General features: G+C 38.9%; 1 protein-coding gene across 2 annotated transcripts in view; it reads right to left on the reverse strand.

Annotated features, from left to right (window-relative positions):
* Positions 1 to 4,116: 4,116 nt before the first annotated feature.
* The window catches only part of GOLPH3 (golgi phosphoprotein 3), a 58,450-nt gene continuing 45,282 nt past the window's right edge, over positions 4,117 to 17,284 (reverse strand). For both annotated transcript variants that reach the window (XM_025387627.1, XM_025387628.1), the window contains 2 exons: positions 15,585 to 15,699; positions 4,117 to 6,046 (listed from right to left, as the gene is read on the reverse strand). In XM_025387627.1, coding sequence (XP_025243412.1) covers positions 5,622 to 6,046; positions 15,585 to 15,699 — 540 coding nt within the window. In that variant the 3' untranslated portion in view covers positions 4,117 to 5,621. The remainder of the gene's footprint in view (positions 6,047 to 15,584; positions 15,700 to 17,284) is intronic.

Here is a 17,284-nt window from a genome sequence, read left to right on the forward strand (position 1 = left end):
ATATTGTTCAAAGGATACAAAGTCTCAGACTGGAGGAATCAAGTTTTGTGATCTATTGCATTGCATGGTGACAACAGTTAATAATAACGTATTGTGTGTTTCAAAATTGCTAAAAAGGACTATTTTTAGTATTCTTACCACAAAAAAATAAGTTGGTAAGGTGATGGTTATTTTAATAAGCTTGACTGAATCTCCAATGTGTACAAAGACTAAAACATTACATTATAACCATAAATATACACAATTATTATTTATCAATTTAAACAGAATGTGTTTCCATAAGTTAATAATACTTTAAAAATTAAAGTTATTTTTGGCAGATGCCAGGGAACCAGCTGTATTTTGAAAATAGGTAAATAAACTGTAAGAATTATTCTACCTTCCCTCTATGAATTATAGTAAAATGTAAGGCAGACATCTCTTTATAGAAATATTCTAGCTAATAAATAATAATAATTAAAATATCACTTTGCAACCCCAATAAATCACAGGATCTAAGAATTGAACAGCAAGGCTGCTAACCTCACAAAAGGAGAATATGAGACACTGCCTCCTGGTGGAAGCATACACCACCACTGATTAAATAGTGTTGCCTACACAAACAAAGCTGAATCTAAGCCCCTACAGCCAATTACCAATTCTTGGGAAATGCAGTGTATAAATCAAAGAAACACCTTAAATCACACCATATGGAAACCATCAACAAAATCCAAACTTTGGAAAAATCTACAGTAGACAAATGATCCAATTTCAACAAATATTTTGCAAAGGGAAAACAAGAGCAAGATAGGGGGAAGAACCTACAGATTCAAAAAAAACTTAAAAGACATATCAAATGAAACAAAACAGTACAATTAAAGATGCACACTGGGTCAGAACAGTACTTACTCTTACGAAGACTGTAATTGGGAGAAAGACTTGAACAGCTTCTGGGTATGGCTGGCAAGGTTCTATCTCCTGACCTGGGTAATGCCTGTAAACATGTGTGCTTTAAGTAATTAATGTAAACATTTGCTTATGAGATTTTTCATTTATATTTTAATCATAAAAACTTTTAATGAAATGCTTATATACATATATATTCTTAACCTACACATTTGACTTTCCATTTTTAAATCTGATCACACCCTCCCAAAGTTAATATATATCAAATCTGACCACCAGACATCTCTCTTTAGAAGAAGGATCTCCACAAATTGCATGCTCAAGCACTGCACCTTACACTTTTCTGAATGTTAAAGAAAGCAAAAGCAAAACTTACCATTTGCCAGCTCCAAAGACTGGGAAAACCAACTGCATCATAGATACAGGCTTAAGTCCTCGTGAATTAATACATAAAAAGATTAATGTCCTTCAGAAAAATGAATAAAGAACACGAACGGGTAATTCACAGAAAAAATACAAATTACCAAAAGGGAGGTAAATGATAACCCCTCAATAATTAAAACAGACTACGAGTGATGATACCCTCCACAGAGGGGTCCCCAATCCCCAGGCCATGGACCAGTAACGGTGGCCTGGTAAGAACCAAGCCACACAGCAGAAGGTGAGCAGCAGGCAAGCGAGCATTACCACCTGAGCTCCACCTTCTGTCAGATCAGCGGCCACATTAGATTCTCATAGGAACTCAAACCCTATTGTGCACCAAATCTAACTAATGTTTGATGATTGAGGTGGAGCAGTTTCATCCTGAAACCACCTCGACCCCCTGGTCTGTGGAAAAATTGCCACAAAACTGGTCCCTGGTGCCAAAAAGGTTGGGGACCACTGCTCTACAGTATTGGCTAAGGTATAGGAAAACCAGCATTCACCTTATTGTCAAGAGCTTAAGTTACCATAAATCTTAGAAATCAATTTGGCTATTTATCTTTTACATTTTCAAGGTATATTATTTGAGCAAATCCATTTCTCTTAAATCCTTCTAGAGAAATGAGAAATAAAGACATAAAAAAGTATGCTACAATACTTTTTTTGGAGAATCATCTAAATGTCCATTAATGGGAGATTTAACTAAGCTATACAACAACGCCATTCAAAAGAATGACGTGTACTTACCCTGAAATCTCTCCACAACGTAAGCACAAAAAGTAAAATGCACATCAGTGTATAATGATACTAATGGGAACCATACTACACCAACTGTTCTATCAGGAGTAAATATCTGTATAATTCTAACATTGGGCTAAGAAAGTATGACCACCAGTTTAACCAAACCATGTTACCGTCCATACCCCTTTGAAGGAGAGCCTGCAAGGTCATGAACATTAATACCACCACTTTACTGATGCTGTTACAGAATGTATGACATTTGTGCAGAATTTACAACAGTCAAGCATGTCATCCTGGGACCCAATGGGATGAGATGAATTGGAACTACGTCAGTTTGTTGGTCATCTTAATCCGGACAAAAGTGAAATGGAGCAGTATTATCTCACAATATATAAGTTAATAAAAGATAGAGAAGCCACAGAGTTGGAAAGTAAACCTCATAAATACCTCACATAAACTTGCGACTGCTGGGTGGGAGTAGCCAGGCCTGGCAGCCATGGACCCTTGACAGTATCAGGCTGGGTGTCACTACTTACTGGTCCCATGTGCCACTGAACCAATCAGGCCCTAGCCCCTTTTTCTTTCTTTTGGGAGATGACCAAATTCAAGGGTTTACTACACTCAGAGTATTGTACTTATCTGTTCACGAACAGTAAGAAGGGTTGAGTGGTGGAACGAGTCAGAGATCATTGATCGACCTTGCTTCAGGAGGCCAGGGACTTTCCTGGTGATTAGACAATTCTGCTTTCTTTTGAGAATACACACAATTAGTCAACTTTTTCATCCCCAAAAGATAATTTATGTAAGTTATACCACGATATTAGAATAGAGATGTTCTTTAATCTTTTTATTTTGCAACACCATGAGAGTATTTTGCATGCCTGTTCTGTCTCTGTTAGGAAAAGGAAGCCCCCTCCCAGTGCCCATGTTAAGAAAGGAACAATTGTAGCTGAATGCCATCACTGTTCTTCAATCGCCTTAGGATTAAAAGCTCGTACAGTCAGTAGATAATGTGACAATGAGCAAATTCTCCTCTCTGAGCTTGTTCTTCACAAAGTGAAGATAGTAACTGGAATTTGGGGAGGTCAAAATGAGATATAAAATAGCATGTGCTTATTAAGCTTCTGTTAGCACACTGTGCCAATCAGGTTATTTTAAGGAACACTCAATCAATTACAAAACATACGAAGCCACCAAAAAATAAACAGCAACTACTAATTCTCTGCACAGTAGATATCTACGTAAAGGCTTTTAATCAAACTGGCATAAACCCATGGAAGTACTGCTCTTAACACAGACAATATTTATTTCCAGGGAGTCACATCATTCCTGCTTTCAAGAGGACTGAAAGCAACAATATTCCACAGGACAAAGAGTTCTTGATAACACCACTACTACCACCCCCAGATTTTACTACACTTCCTCTCCTCTGGATATGGAAACATACTGAAGTTGGGGCCACACACAGGTAGAGCTAAGTGTGTACTCTGGTCTAGAACAAACACTGACAGAAGTTCAGGCGAGGCCCTTTTCCCCCTTGCTTGGGAATACTGATGCTGCTGCTGAAGTGAATACCTCAGAAATCTATTACCTCAGCTCTAACATTGTCTCAAGTGAAAAACAGGAACTTTTCACTCGATAAGAAATTCCAGTAAACTGGTATCAGTTTCCCAATATCTACTTTATGGGAAGAAACTGTAAGTTAATAATTCCTACATGTAGTTACCACCAGCAGTGTCATTTTTGAAGGTAAAGAAGGTTATTTCAATGGATAGAAAAATGTCTTTTTTCCATGCATTAAAACTGGGGCCTTAACCAGCGCCGTTTTTGCAAATACAGTTTTATTGGAACACAGCTTAACCAATTGATTTGTATTATCTATAACAGTTTTCATTCAGTCAAGTTCACTAGTTGCAACTGACACAGCAGGTGGCTCACAAAGCCTAGAATATCTACTATCTGGCCCTTTAAGAAACCCAACCCCTGCATTAAAATATTACAATGCTATAGTAAGTAAAATTTTAAGAAAACTAAATGAGAATACAAAAATACAAATGACATGCTTGCTCTGATTCAGGCACTTTCAAGATCATAGTTTATTTATTACTTCAGATAAAAAGATAGTATACATATTAGGGAATCCCTTAAAATTCAACTCTAGAGTTATACACCATCTAGTACTTTTGCAATGAATGTTAACAACAACAACAAAAAAATCTCTAAACACCTGAAAGCCCCACTATTAACATGGACTATGGTAATAAAAAAATTTGACATTTAATTTGTTCAATATATAGTATTTACATTATGAAATCAATGGTGATGATACAATAAACAGTGATAAAGAAATAGTAAAAATAAACTTTAAAAAGCAAAGGTTTATAGTCTGACAATGCTAATTATCATAATTGTATATAAAATATTTAAACATAGCAGAGCTTTCTGTTACAAAATTCTTAATCCTCTGGGCTGTAATCATTACTTGCTACCAATTTACATGCAACATCTGGTAGGACTGACATTTGATTTTTTTCCCCAAGAACGTGTGAGTAGATAAATGACATTTCAGAGCAGACATTAATTTACCTGTAGACAGAAAAAGAAACTCAAGATTGGTACTGGTCACAAGCCTCTTCCCAATAGAAATTATAAAAACAGTAAGATAAAATTTTTAAAAAATCTAAAAAGAGGATGCATAGGCAAAGAGTACCATAAATGGCACAGCTCAAAAATTCCCAGGACCAATCAGACACACATCTTTTCTCTCTCCTTCAGTGATGACAGGTCAATTTCTCCATCAAATAACCATGACTGAAGCAAGTGAGGGGCACCAGGTGTACAACCGATTAAATCTTGCAAAATACTAAGATGGGAGGAGGGGTGGGCAGAAGAAGGGGCAATTTATATATAATTCAAACTATATACAGCATAAATGGAATGCAGCCCATCCCAGACTGGCTCTGTGAAACAACTGGACCTTTATAGTTAAAATTATAACAAGTGTAATAATACAATAGATTTACATGGGAAGCAAAATCCAAGGGGCATTTTATATTAAGTATTTACTGTGCTGTTTCAATTTAAAAATAATTTTGCTAAGTATACATCTCAACTGAAGTCTATGTATAAAACGTCCTAATAGATACAGATATTTACCTTTGGTGAGTTGAAGGCCTTTTTGTGACTTCTGTCTGAACTGTAGGCAGAATGCTAGATGTACATGCACATATGGAGAAACTCAAGCTGAGGTCATCCAAAAGCTGTGCATATGAGGCTGGAGGTACTTTGAAAGTCAAAGTAGACCAGAAACCCAAAACAGGTAACAGTGAGGATGGCAAAAGGGAATGGAATGCCAATATGGCAGTAAAACTTTTTTTAAAAACAGAAAGAGGAAGGCCTCTCGTACCAGCAGAATCCTGTATACATACAAAAAAGAAAAAGCCACCCACCATTTTGTAAAACAGAAGCCAATTATAGTGTGGGAAAGTACAAATTACAGAAAACCAGAAGTCAACAGAAGAAAAACTACTGGTTTACTTGAGAGAAAGGAGAATGGTTCAACCCAAGCAGAGTTACTTGGTGAATGCTGCCACCACCGCCCACAGAACCTCATTGGTGTTGGCCTTCAGACATTCCACCTCGGGGTCTAAGTCGAGAAGCTGCCGCACTCTCTTGGTAGCCAAATCATACTGCTCGTCTAGAAGAGGAGCAAAAGCATTCTCCAGGACGTCCGAGGCATGAGCCAGGTAAATGAGGGCCAGCAAGCGCCTGTCCATGCGGTGAGGGTCATTCACCCATTTGTCAAGAACAGCTTCCTGTACTTTCTTGATGAGGCGCTGCTTAATGTTGTTGTTGGTGAGGGGATGTGTTGTCATGTCAAAAAGTAGGAAGTTCTGTTTCTCTGTTGTCAATACACCCTTTTCCACCAGGTTTTTAGCTAATCGTTCCCGTACATTTCTTAACTGATAATGCAATTTTAACGGATTCCATGTCTCACCTAAACAAAAGATTTCAGAAGTTAGAAATGATGAGTATTATCTGCTAATTTTGCAAAAATTTTGTACTATTAAAATAAACAGTAAAATCTGATTTTGCCCCAAGAGAAACAGAAGAAAATCTGCCATGTTTTTCTCCCTAACTAGACCATGAATCCCTTAAGCCCAGCCAGACCTTTGGATTCTAAGCACCCAGCACATCCTCAGCCACAAGAGTCACTCAGACGACTAAACTGCAAGCAGTCTTCAGATCAGAGTCAGTCACCCTTAGTCTTATGTGGAAATGAGCCAAATATGATGTCTGAGCTTCCTTCTAGCTGCTGTCAAAAAGCAGCCAATAGCCAAATAAGAAGTTTTCTATTAAACACCAGTCTGCAACTAACAGACCCCCCAAAAAAAGCTTCCTGATTGTTATTCCTGAAACTGCTACATATATACAGCCTATAGAGGTAAGAAAGCCTGTTTAGGCCATGCTATTATTAGATGACAATATAAAGCTAATTCTGGAAGGACACAAATTTTCACAATTTTAACCTTGCCATCTATACACATTTCCTTTTGAGAGAGAAATATTTAAAATAAAACCAAATGATTTTTCACTAAAGTGGGTTCTTCTTTATAGAAAACTGGAAGGAAATACATCAAAATATTAATCTTACTTATCTTTGGGATTATGTGTGCTAAACTTTTTTTGTGCTTTCTGCATTTTCCAAATGATCTCCAATGAACATGCAACTATTTTTATACTTAAAAAAACTATAATATTTTTCTAAATTAGAACATGTTAAAGATCAACCACAGGCATCTTTTTTAAATGCAAATGTTGTAAGGTCGAGATTTTGTAATACTGAGAGAAAACCTTCAACCACACTGTCCATTACAGGAGCCATTACCCACATAGAGCTATTTAAATTAATTTAAAAATTCAGCTCTTCAGCGGCACTAGACACATTTCACATATATAATAGTGACACATGGCCAGTGGCTAGACACCACAGGAATAGAACATTTTCATCATCAAAGAAAGTTCTAGCGGACTATCTTAAAATTTTAAGCTGCTATCTTAAAATATATTACCATTCAACTGGACACAGACATAATTATTTTCCTATACTTAACACTAAAGAACACAGGCCTATGATGAAGTAATCATTCCTAAAACCGCCCTCTCACTGTAATTAGAAATCTGGATAAAATATATGAAAAAACTGTTTTCAGACACTAGTCAAAAGCAGCCCAGAACTGTGACACATGAGTGCAGCCTACGTGAGCCAGAAAACCGCCTAAGCTTACCACCTAGAGGCACATCCCAGGCAGCAGAGCAGGCAGGAAGACCCCAAGCAGAGCATAACAGTCACATCACGTTAAGGTAGCAGAGATCAGAGTTCAGGGTAGCTAAGGCAGCTGCAATGTGCAAAGCAGACTACTGGAGAAGGGGGACCTACGCAGATAAAGAGGTCTAGAAATCAGCAAGGTGTTCCTTGAGTCTTTGGCTGAAAGCTAAGCTACACGTGTTAGGGAGAGAAATTCCACAAAGCTAGGCAAAGAACAACTACCAGAAAGTGAACGATTCCAAGAGTTCAGTAGAGCTGGGAAAAATGTGACTGCCAACTAGCCAGAGAGCAAAGGCCTCAGTAAAAACCAAGGACATTCAGAAGGAATACTAGAAAATCCACACCTTAGTTGTAGGATTAAACCGGTCCTAGAGTATAGACCACCCTAGACCTGCCCTAATAAAGATTAAAAGTGAACAGGCATGGTAGCTCAAGCCTATAATCCCAGCACTGTGGGTGGCCCAGGCAGGTGGACCACCTGAGGTCAGGAGTTTGAGACCAGCCTGGCCAACATGGTGAAACCCCATCTCTTCTAAAACTACAAAAAATTAGCCAAGCATCGTGGCAGGTGCCTGTAATCTCAGCTACTTGGATGGGTGAGGCAGGAGAATCACTTAAACCTGCAAGGCAGAGGTTGCAATGAGCCGAGACTGTGCCACTGCACTCCAGCCTAGTCAACAAGAGTGAAACTCCATCTCAAAATCTAAAAACAAAAGCAAAAAGATTAAAAGCAAGCTGATCCACAAGTAACTTAGTTGCTTATCAAGACAAAATTCAACACTCTTTAAAGAAAGACCATAAAATTCATCACTTAACATTCACAGTGTCCAGCATCCAAGTCAAAAAAAAAAATCACTAAACTTGCAAAGCAGCAAAACAATGACCTAAAACTAGGAGTAAGGGGGAAGTCAACAGAAACAGTCCCAGTCTAGGCAACATGGTAAAACTCTGTCTCTACAAAAATATACAAGTTAGCCGGGGCCAGGCGTTGAGGGGGGTATGCTTGTAATCCCAGCACTTTGGGAGGCCAAGGTGAGCAGATCACTTGAGGTTAGGAGTTCAAGGCCAGCCTGGCCAACAAGGTGAAACCCCACCTCTACTAAAAATACAAAAATTAGCCGGGCATGATAGCAGGTGCCTGTAATCCTAGCTACTCGGGAGGCTGAGGCAGCAGAATCGCTTGAATCCGTGAGGCAGAGGTTGCAGTGAGTCGAGATTGCGCCACTGCACTCCAGCCTGGGTGACAAGAACATGACTCTGTCTGAAAAACAAAAACCCACAACAAAACAAAACAAAACAAAAACTGCTAGTGTCCTAGTGCAAGTTACCTTAATCTATTTCTCCATTTACTCATCTATAAGGTGAAAGTAACAAATTTATCAAGCTCATAGGGCTATCACGAGGATTAAATGGTATATCAAGTTCTTAGAACAAAGTCTAACACATGGTGAGCTCTCAGTAAATGTTAGCTATTTGTGCAGAATAAACATTCTGGCAGAATTTAAAGTATTTATAATGTTCTAAGAACCCTGTTAGGTACTGAGAATACAAATATTGGGATATATCTCTAACCTTGAAGGAATTTAAAATCAAGTGAAAGTCACATTCATAATATATTACATATTAGAACCAACTATACTGGCCAGAAGAAAATGGGAATAGGGCCATAAGAGCAATGTGAACAAAGTGCCTAGAGGGTAAGAAATGACTATGGTTTAATGTGATGGGGTATTTCATAGGAAAGTTACAGAAAAAAAGGATCTTCAAGCTAAATCTTGAAATCCAGCAGGATTCACCATATCCTAACGAAAGGGAGAGAAGCCTGAATTCCAGGCAAAAGAAACAACAAAGTACATAGGCAGCAGAATAGCATAAGCCCTGGAGTAGAGGCACACATCCTTCAACAGTGTGTAACTTCCATCTTTTTTTTTTTTTTTTTTTGAGACGGAGTCTCACTCTGTCGCCCAGGCTGGAGTGCGGTGGAGCAATCTCAGCTCACGCAAGCTCCGCCTCCTGGGTTCACGTCATTCTCCTGTCTCAGCCTCCCAAGTAGCTGGGACTACAGGCGCCCGCCGCCACCACGCCCGGCTAATGTTTTGTATTTTTAGTAGAGACGGGGTTTCATCGTGTTAGCTGGGATGGTCTCGATCTCCTGACACATTGTGATCCACCCGCCTCAGCCTCCCAAAGTGCTGGAGTTACAGGCGTGAGCCACTGCGCCCGGCCACTTCCATCTTTTTATAATTGTGTAAACCCAATGTTTCACCAATAAATAACTGCTGTATCTTTCAATAGTATGAGTTTTGCTTTTAGTTTTCTAACGTCAATGGCAGGTGTTAGACAGCCTAAGACACTAGGCTAGAATTGGGTAACTATTGTGTTATATGACTTAGGGAAATTTAAACTAATGCAACATAAAATAATAAACAACCAAACTTACATAAAAGCCTATTTTAAAAACTACAGTTCAATCCTAAGATTAACTATGTAAAGAATAATTTGTTAAGTTATCAAAGTATTATCCCCTATCAATTTTAATTTGGTATCACAGACTTAATATGTTTATGTAGTCACAAAACCAAAGTATAGCAGAATAAATGACTCCCAAGCCATCCATTTTTATTTTACCTTCCAAAGTCAAATAGGAAGGAATTCTATGCTCCAGACACATCTTAGCCAAACAACATCTACTGCCAAACAACGGGGGGAAAAAAAATCAAGAAATGAATTATTCTGAGAGATCTACAGTTAAACTTCTCTTTGCAGCTCTCCACTCCCCCCAAAAAAATACCCCCTACCCCACACACACATCCCTCTAATGCTGCTCTATAATATATTTTTTCTCATGGGAAGTAAGTGGGATTAATAGTTTATGACTACTGTCTCTTATACTGAACTTATGCTAAGGTTTATCCTCACCTTATCCTTAGTTAAAACTTACACATTGCAACCAGTGAAAATTTACACTTAGTAAATTTTACAGAAGTTCCTGTGGAAATTTCCCAATTCCAAAGTATGCTAACTTATAGTTTAATGTTTCTAGTAAAAATGAGAAAAGCCTAAACACAGACCCACCTTCAAATAAAGTGTTCCACTTATGACTGGACCTTCCTACTGGCAATCATTTCTGCCTCAAAGGAAGCAATAAAAAGGGAGCCAGCCACCATCTTATCTTGTAGTAATTCCCTGGGAAGAGGGTAAACCCATGTGCTCACTCCAACAAAGAGAAGATTATTCAGATCTCCTCAAGTGTTAGAAAAAAATGAAGAAATCTAAAGAGCAGAAGGCTAAAGCCATGTAGGAAATATCCCAAATGTTGTTTAACAGTATTTGTGGTACAGAAAAAAGGCACAAAGTAATAACCAAGTGGTCAAAGTATCTTGGTATTCCAGAATTTCTGCCTTTTCGAAGAATTAAGTTAAGCTAAATCAAAAGAATAAAGTCACACCTGAGTTGAGCATAATTAAGACATCAGTGTAAGCGGGATGGGAAGACAATAGATGGATCTCTGAGGAGAAGATGCAATAAAAGTTTGACTAGCTTCTACAGATTTCGCTGCTTCAATTTTTAAAATAGTGAATACTTATGTTACTGTGATCCAAGCTGTTAGTCCTCAGTCCCTAAATTATTCACCATATATGTGAAAAGACTTTACAAGTCATACAAGCAAATTTAAAATGTAATTAATCTATTCATATTTACTTTTTTGTAAAGGAAATTGTGAGAAGTAAATATGGAAAGGAAAAGTTATTTAAAGATTATTCATGTCCACTGCCCAACAATCGCTTCAGTGGAGAATGACATGCTGACAGGTACCTCAATCATTTCACTGCAAAGAACACTTATCTTCCTTGACATTGTGTTACAAAACTAAAAGCAGCTTTGGCCATAAATTTGGCAGTGTAGTGATTCCTTGTGACCAAACTGGTCAACCATGCCTTAAGATTTCAGAAGCTAAAAAATATTCTTAAACAGTAGGCTTAGCCTGGGCAACAGGATGAAACCCCATTTCTACCAAAAAAATACAAAAATTAGCTGGGCATGGTGGTACATGCCTGTAGTCCCAGCTACTTGGGAGGCTGAGGCAGGAGGATCAACTGAGCCTGGGAGGTCAAGACTGCAGTAACTGCATCACTGCCCTAAAGCCTGGGTGATGGCGAGACTTTATCTCAGAGACAAAACAAAACAAAATACAGTAGTCTCTCAACTTGCTTGTCAAGTCAAACATACGTATACTTTTAAATTATTAGAAAATGTTGGCCGGGCACGGTGGTTCACACCTGTAATCCCAGCACTTTGGGAGGCCGAGGCAGGCAGATCACGAGGTCAGGAGATCGAGACCATCCTGGCTAACACAGTGAAACCCCGTCTCTACTAAAAATGCAAAAAATTAGCCGGGTGTGGCGGCGGGAGCCTGTAGTCCCAGCTACTTGGAAGGCTGAGGCAGGAGAACAGCGTGAACCCAGGAGGTGGAGCTTGCACTGAGCCGAGATCGCACCACTGCACTCCAGCCTGGGCAACTGAGTGGGGCTCTGTCTCCCAAAAAAAAAAAAAAAAAAAAAAACAGAAAATATTTAAAATTTATCAACAGTCTTTTTTGTTTGTTTTGTTTTTTTTGAGACAGACTCTCGCTCTGTCACCCAGGCTGGGGTGCAGTGGCGCGATCTCGGCTCACTGCAAGCTCCACCTCCCGGGTTCACAACATTCTCCTGCCTCAGCTTCCCGAGTAGCTGGGACCACAGGCGCCCACCACCACGCTCGGTTAATTTTTTGTATTTTTAGTAGAGACAGGGTTTCACTGTGTTAGCCAGGATGGTCTCTATCTCCTGACATCGTGATCCACCCACCTCGGCCTCCCAAAGTGCTGGGATCACAGGTGTGAGCCACCGCCCCTGGCCAACAGTTTTAACATGTATACATGTACAGTATAAATAATAATAAAATGAGCCCCTGGGTATCCTCTACCCCAGGTAAATAAACTGTTCTTTATTAAAACATTCCTTGGCTTCTCGGCAAGGAATCCCTCTGAACAAGTACATTTCTTTCTTTGCATTTCATTCTTACCCTTCAAAGGCCTAATCTAAGTTTCACTTCCTCTTGTAATTACTAAAGTTCCCAAGGATTTTTCTTTTCTCTGAACTACTGAACTTTCAGAGAACCACACTGTCAAACTCTCATCTGTTAAATTATTAGATGTATAAAACTGTTCCTCAAATGGATTTTAAGATTCTTTCAGTCTGGGAGCACCTTTTAAATTTCATAGCACGTATGTCAATAACTAGTGCAGTAACTAGTGTTTGATACCACACCGCATATTGAAGCAACAGAAAATTTTTAAAAATCTAAAATCAGCAAACTAGCCAAATAACTGTATGCCTAAATATAGTAAAAACGGTAAAAGTTACCTTATATATATTTTACTACAACTAAAAAATCAGCAAGCTGGTATCTTGATACTTTCAATTAGGTGAGTAGTAGATATTTTTTCTTTTCTTCTTTTTACATGTTATTTGCCAGGAGATATTTTCTTATTTTCTTAACTTTAAAAAAAATGTCCTTTTTTTCCTTCTCCCACTCTGGATTCTGTTCCTTTATTCTGAAGTGGCAGCATTCCCAATATATGTCAAGAGCAAGCAACTCAAGTGCTACAGGCAATGTTCTGGCATCAATAGCCAAGCTAAAACTCACAGGATATTGTTTTTTAAAGAACCTTGGTAAGTATTAGTCTCACATTTTACCCAAATTTCTAATCCAAATAGACATTGTTTTGCAAAATCCTAACTGTATTTACATACTTGTGAGAAAAGCTTTTAGACTTCTCATCTTTTCACTGCTTAATCAAGTGGGGACAGTGCAACAGCAGCCAAAGGTGAGAACCAAGTTCAGTTAGCATTTATATTGATAAGCTTCATTTACAAAATGTTACTTAACAGTTAAGTGTAAGATGGATTTCAGAACAGGAAAGTGAAGGCAAAGCTCACTCTACATTCCACAAAAAGAATCTTTAGCACTGTAACACATCTGCCAAAAAAAATTCACCACAACTTTGAGAAACCCTTCTTTTGGTCAGTTGGGAACCAAATTACAAATTCTAATTTGCAACACCAGAAGCAGTCATGGGCCAACACTGGCAGCAGAACATGAGAAAGATCCAAAGACTGGTTAAGCCAATGCTCTCTAGACAATGTACAAAATGATCCATCACAGTATAAACATTATTAGCAGTTCTATTTCTATCTTAAAACATTATGTTTGCTAATATTTAACATATAGAGTTGACATTAACACCCTGAGTCTGTTAGATGGCTGCATGTCACTAATAGGCATACATGAGAGGCTAACTCAGAAAGCACTGACAATGTGATGGGTATTTGTGATAATTAAGTGAATTTGCAGGTAATATCATCTAGTTTTAACCAAACAAGCCCTCATCAAATGGGCAAAGTAATTTTAAAAGATTCTTGCAAAAGAAATTACAACTGAAGACAACTCTAATAAGCATAAAGGGGGGAAAAGTGTAAGTCAGAGTTACTCTCACTCAATGAGATAAAAAGGAAAATTAGAGCTACAAGAGGGTTATCCAACAAAAATGCAAATTTATCAAGAATACGTTTATGTTCTCTACCAATAAGAAAAAAGAATGAACCTTACCCTAAGTGTAAAGTGCCCATTATTGCCCTGTTAGCTAAAAATGGTGTGTACTTAATTTTTAAATAAACAAATAAATACAGGCTGAGCATGGAGACTCATGCTTACAGTCCCAGCGCTCAGGGAAGCCTTGACGGAGCACCACTTGAGGCCAGGAGCTCAAGACAACCCTGAGCAACGCAGCAAGGTCCTATCTCTACAAAAAATAATTTTTTTCTTGAGATGGGGTCTTACTCTGTCACCCAGGCTGGAGTGCAGTGCCATTATCTTGGCTCACTGCAACCTCTGTCTCCTAGGCTCAAGCAATTCTCCCACCTCAGCTTCCCAAGTAGCTGGGATCACAGGCATGTGCCACTACATCTGGCTAATGTTCTGTATTTTTTGGTAAAAACAGGGTTTCACCAGGTTGTCCAGGCTGGTCTTGGAACTCCTGAGCTCAGGAGATTCACCCACCTCAGCCCCCCAAGGTACTGGGATTACAGGCATGAGCCACCATGCCTAGCCAAAAAATAAAATTTGAAAAAACCTAGCGAGGCATGGTGGCACACACCTGTAGTCTTAGCTACTCCACAGGCTGAGGCAGAGGCTGTAGATCACTTGAGCCCAGGAGTTAGTTCAAGGTTACAGTGAGTTAGGATCATGCCACTGCACTCCAGCCTAGGCAACAGAGTGAGACCGTGTCTCTTAAAAAGAAAAATATTTATGTATAAACAAAATCAGCTGGTCCAAGTATAGCAGTTAATTACAGCTAACTGATCACAGTTAGATTTCTTTGTTCCCTCCCACTCACACTGCTTCACTTGACTAGTCCCCCAACCCCTAAAAAAACCTCTTTTACTGACAGAATATCCCCATAATAGGACTTTTAGAAATCCTGCTTATCTATAAGAAAACTCACATCATGTTAATATACAGATAACTTTAATATAAATGTCATAGTCCTCCACGCTATCAACCAAACTTTTCACATACTCCTCCCTAAGTTTGCACTTCCCTGTCTCCTTGAAGTTAGGGGAGACTGTGTGATTTGCCCTGATCAATGAAATGTGAACCACATGTAATTTATAATTAGAAACTTAAAAGCCAGAGTGATGTGCTATGCTATTCCTCCTTTCATGACAGTGACTGATGCTGCTCCAGGTGGTGGTGGCTCCATCTGCCTGGCTGCCAGAGTGAGGATGAGGTAGCCTGTGACTGAATGACAGCCTGAATGAGAAATGAATGGTTGTTTTAAGCAACTGAGGTTTTGGGGTTTGTTACCACCACAGCTTAACCTAGCCTATCCAGATTAAGGTAGCATGTGGTAATTTTGATAAAGAACACAGGAGCTCTAAGAAAAGAATATTACCTTCTCATTCTGTATCTATTCAGTATTGTTAAAGAGAATGAAATTTTATAAAAACCATTACTTCTTCACTCTATGACTGATAACTTTCAAGTGTGCCTAAATAACTAAACACGCTTCTGGCTATGTTGTATAGTTCCTTTCTAAAGGATTTAAACTTTTACATAATCTTTTAAACAGAAATTGGTTTTTGGTTTATTCACAGAAGCTTACCACTAAGTAATTCAATCCAGTTCTGGACCGTTTCTGGAGGCTGAGTTTCCTTAACATGCTTCAGAGCTTCATCAAGAAGAACATCCCCTGTTGGAGCATCCGACTTACAGATTACCTAAAAAGAAAGCAAAAAGAATGAAAAGATGCACCGATGCCTTTTCTGACTTGATCTCATTAAATGAAAACTAAACAATTATATAAATAATTCATTATGCTTAAAGCCTCAAGCGTTCATGTAATATCAAAGTTCAGATTTTAAAGTACTTTTATGTTAAGGAAATCCAATACTTAACCTAACCAGATTAGACATAATAATGAATGAAAACTGGCTGGACTCAGTAGCTCATGCCTGAATCCCAGGGTGAGGCTGAGGCAAGCGGATCACTTGAAGCCGGGAGTTCAATACCAGCCTGGCCCCACATGGCGAAACCCTGTCTCTACTAAAAATACAAAAATTAGCCAGGTGTGGTGGTGCACACCTGTAATCCCAGCTACTCGGGTAGCTGAGGTGGGAGAGTCATTCGAACCCAGGAGGCAGAGGTTGCAGTAAGCCAAGATCACGCCACTGTACTCCAGCCTGGATGACAGAGTGAGACTCTGTCTCAAAGGGAAAAGAAAAGAAAGCTACTAGCCGGGCATGGTGGCTCATTCCTGTAATCCAAACACTTTGGGAGGCTAAGGCAAGTGGATCTCCTGAGGTCAGGAGTTCAAGACCAGCCTGGCCAAAATGATGAAACCCCATCTCTACTAAAAACACAAAAAATTAGCTGGGCATGGTGGTGGGTACCTTAATCCCAGCTACTATGGAGGTTGAGGTAGGAGAATTGCTTGAACCCAGGAGGCGGAGGTTGCAGTGGGCCGAGATCGTGCCACTGCACTCTAGCCTGGGCAACAAGAGGAAAACTCCGTCCCCCGCCCTCCCGAAAAAAAAAAAACAACTACTGTGCAATAATTAGTAAAGCAACATGCTAGGACAGTTTATACTCACTGACTCTTTTCATCAGTGAACCTTGGACTATGTGATCCAGAAATTCATTTAAGCATTATTATTAGTTCCAAAAATAAGACTAAATTATAGTTAAGAATTCAGTACAGGTTGAACATCCCTAATATGAAAATCCGAACTCCTTCAAAATCTGAAACTTTTTGAGCACCAACATGCATCCATTGGAACATTCTGGATTTTAAATTTTCAGGTCAGGAATGCTTAAGTATAATAAAATATTCCAAAATCCAAAAAATTCCAAAATCTTAAACATTTCTATTCTCAAGCATTTCAGACATAGGGTATTCAACCTTACATTATAAAGGTGGTATTTCACATCAGTGAAGAAACGAATTTTTAAATAAATGTCATTAAAACTGGCTAACAAATTAGGAGCAAAAATTAAGACTTGGCTCTTCTGAGCTTATATTGCAATAAAAGATAAAGATTTAAATAGGAAATATAATTTTAGAGGTAAGAAAGGTTTCTTGGTTCCTTTTTTTTGGAAACGGAGTTTTGCTCTTGTCACACAGGCTGGAGTACAGTGGTGCAGTCTCGGCTCACTGCAAACCTCCACCTCCCCAGTACAGGCGATTCTGCTGCCTCAGCCTCCCGAGTAGCTGGAATAATAGGCACGCACCACCACGCCTGGCTAATTTTGTATTTTTAGTAGGGACGGGATTTCTCCAAGTTGGTCAGGCTGGTCTCGAACTCC

Source organism: Theropithecus gelada, chromosome 6 (assembly GCF_003255815.1).
Source record: "Theropithecus gelada isolate Dixy chromosome 6, Tgel_1.0, whole genome shotgun sequence".
NCBI classification, from domain to species: domain Eukaryota; kingdom Metazoa; phylum Chordata; class Mammalia; order Primates; family Cercopithecidae; genus Theropithecus; species Theropithecus gelada.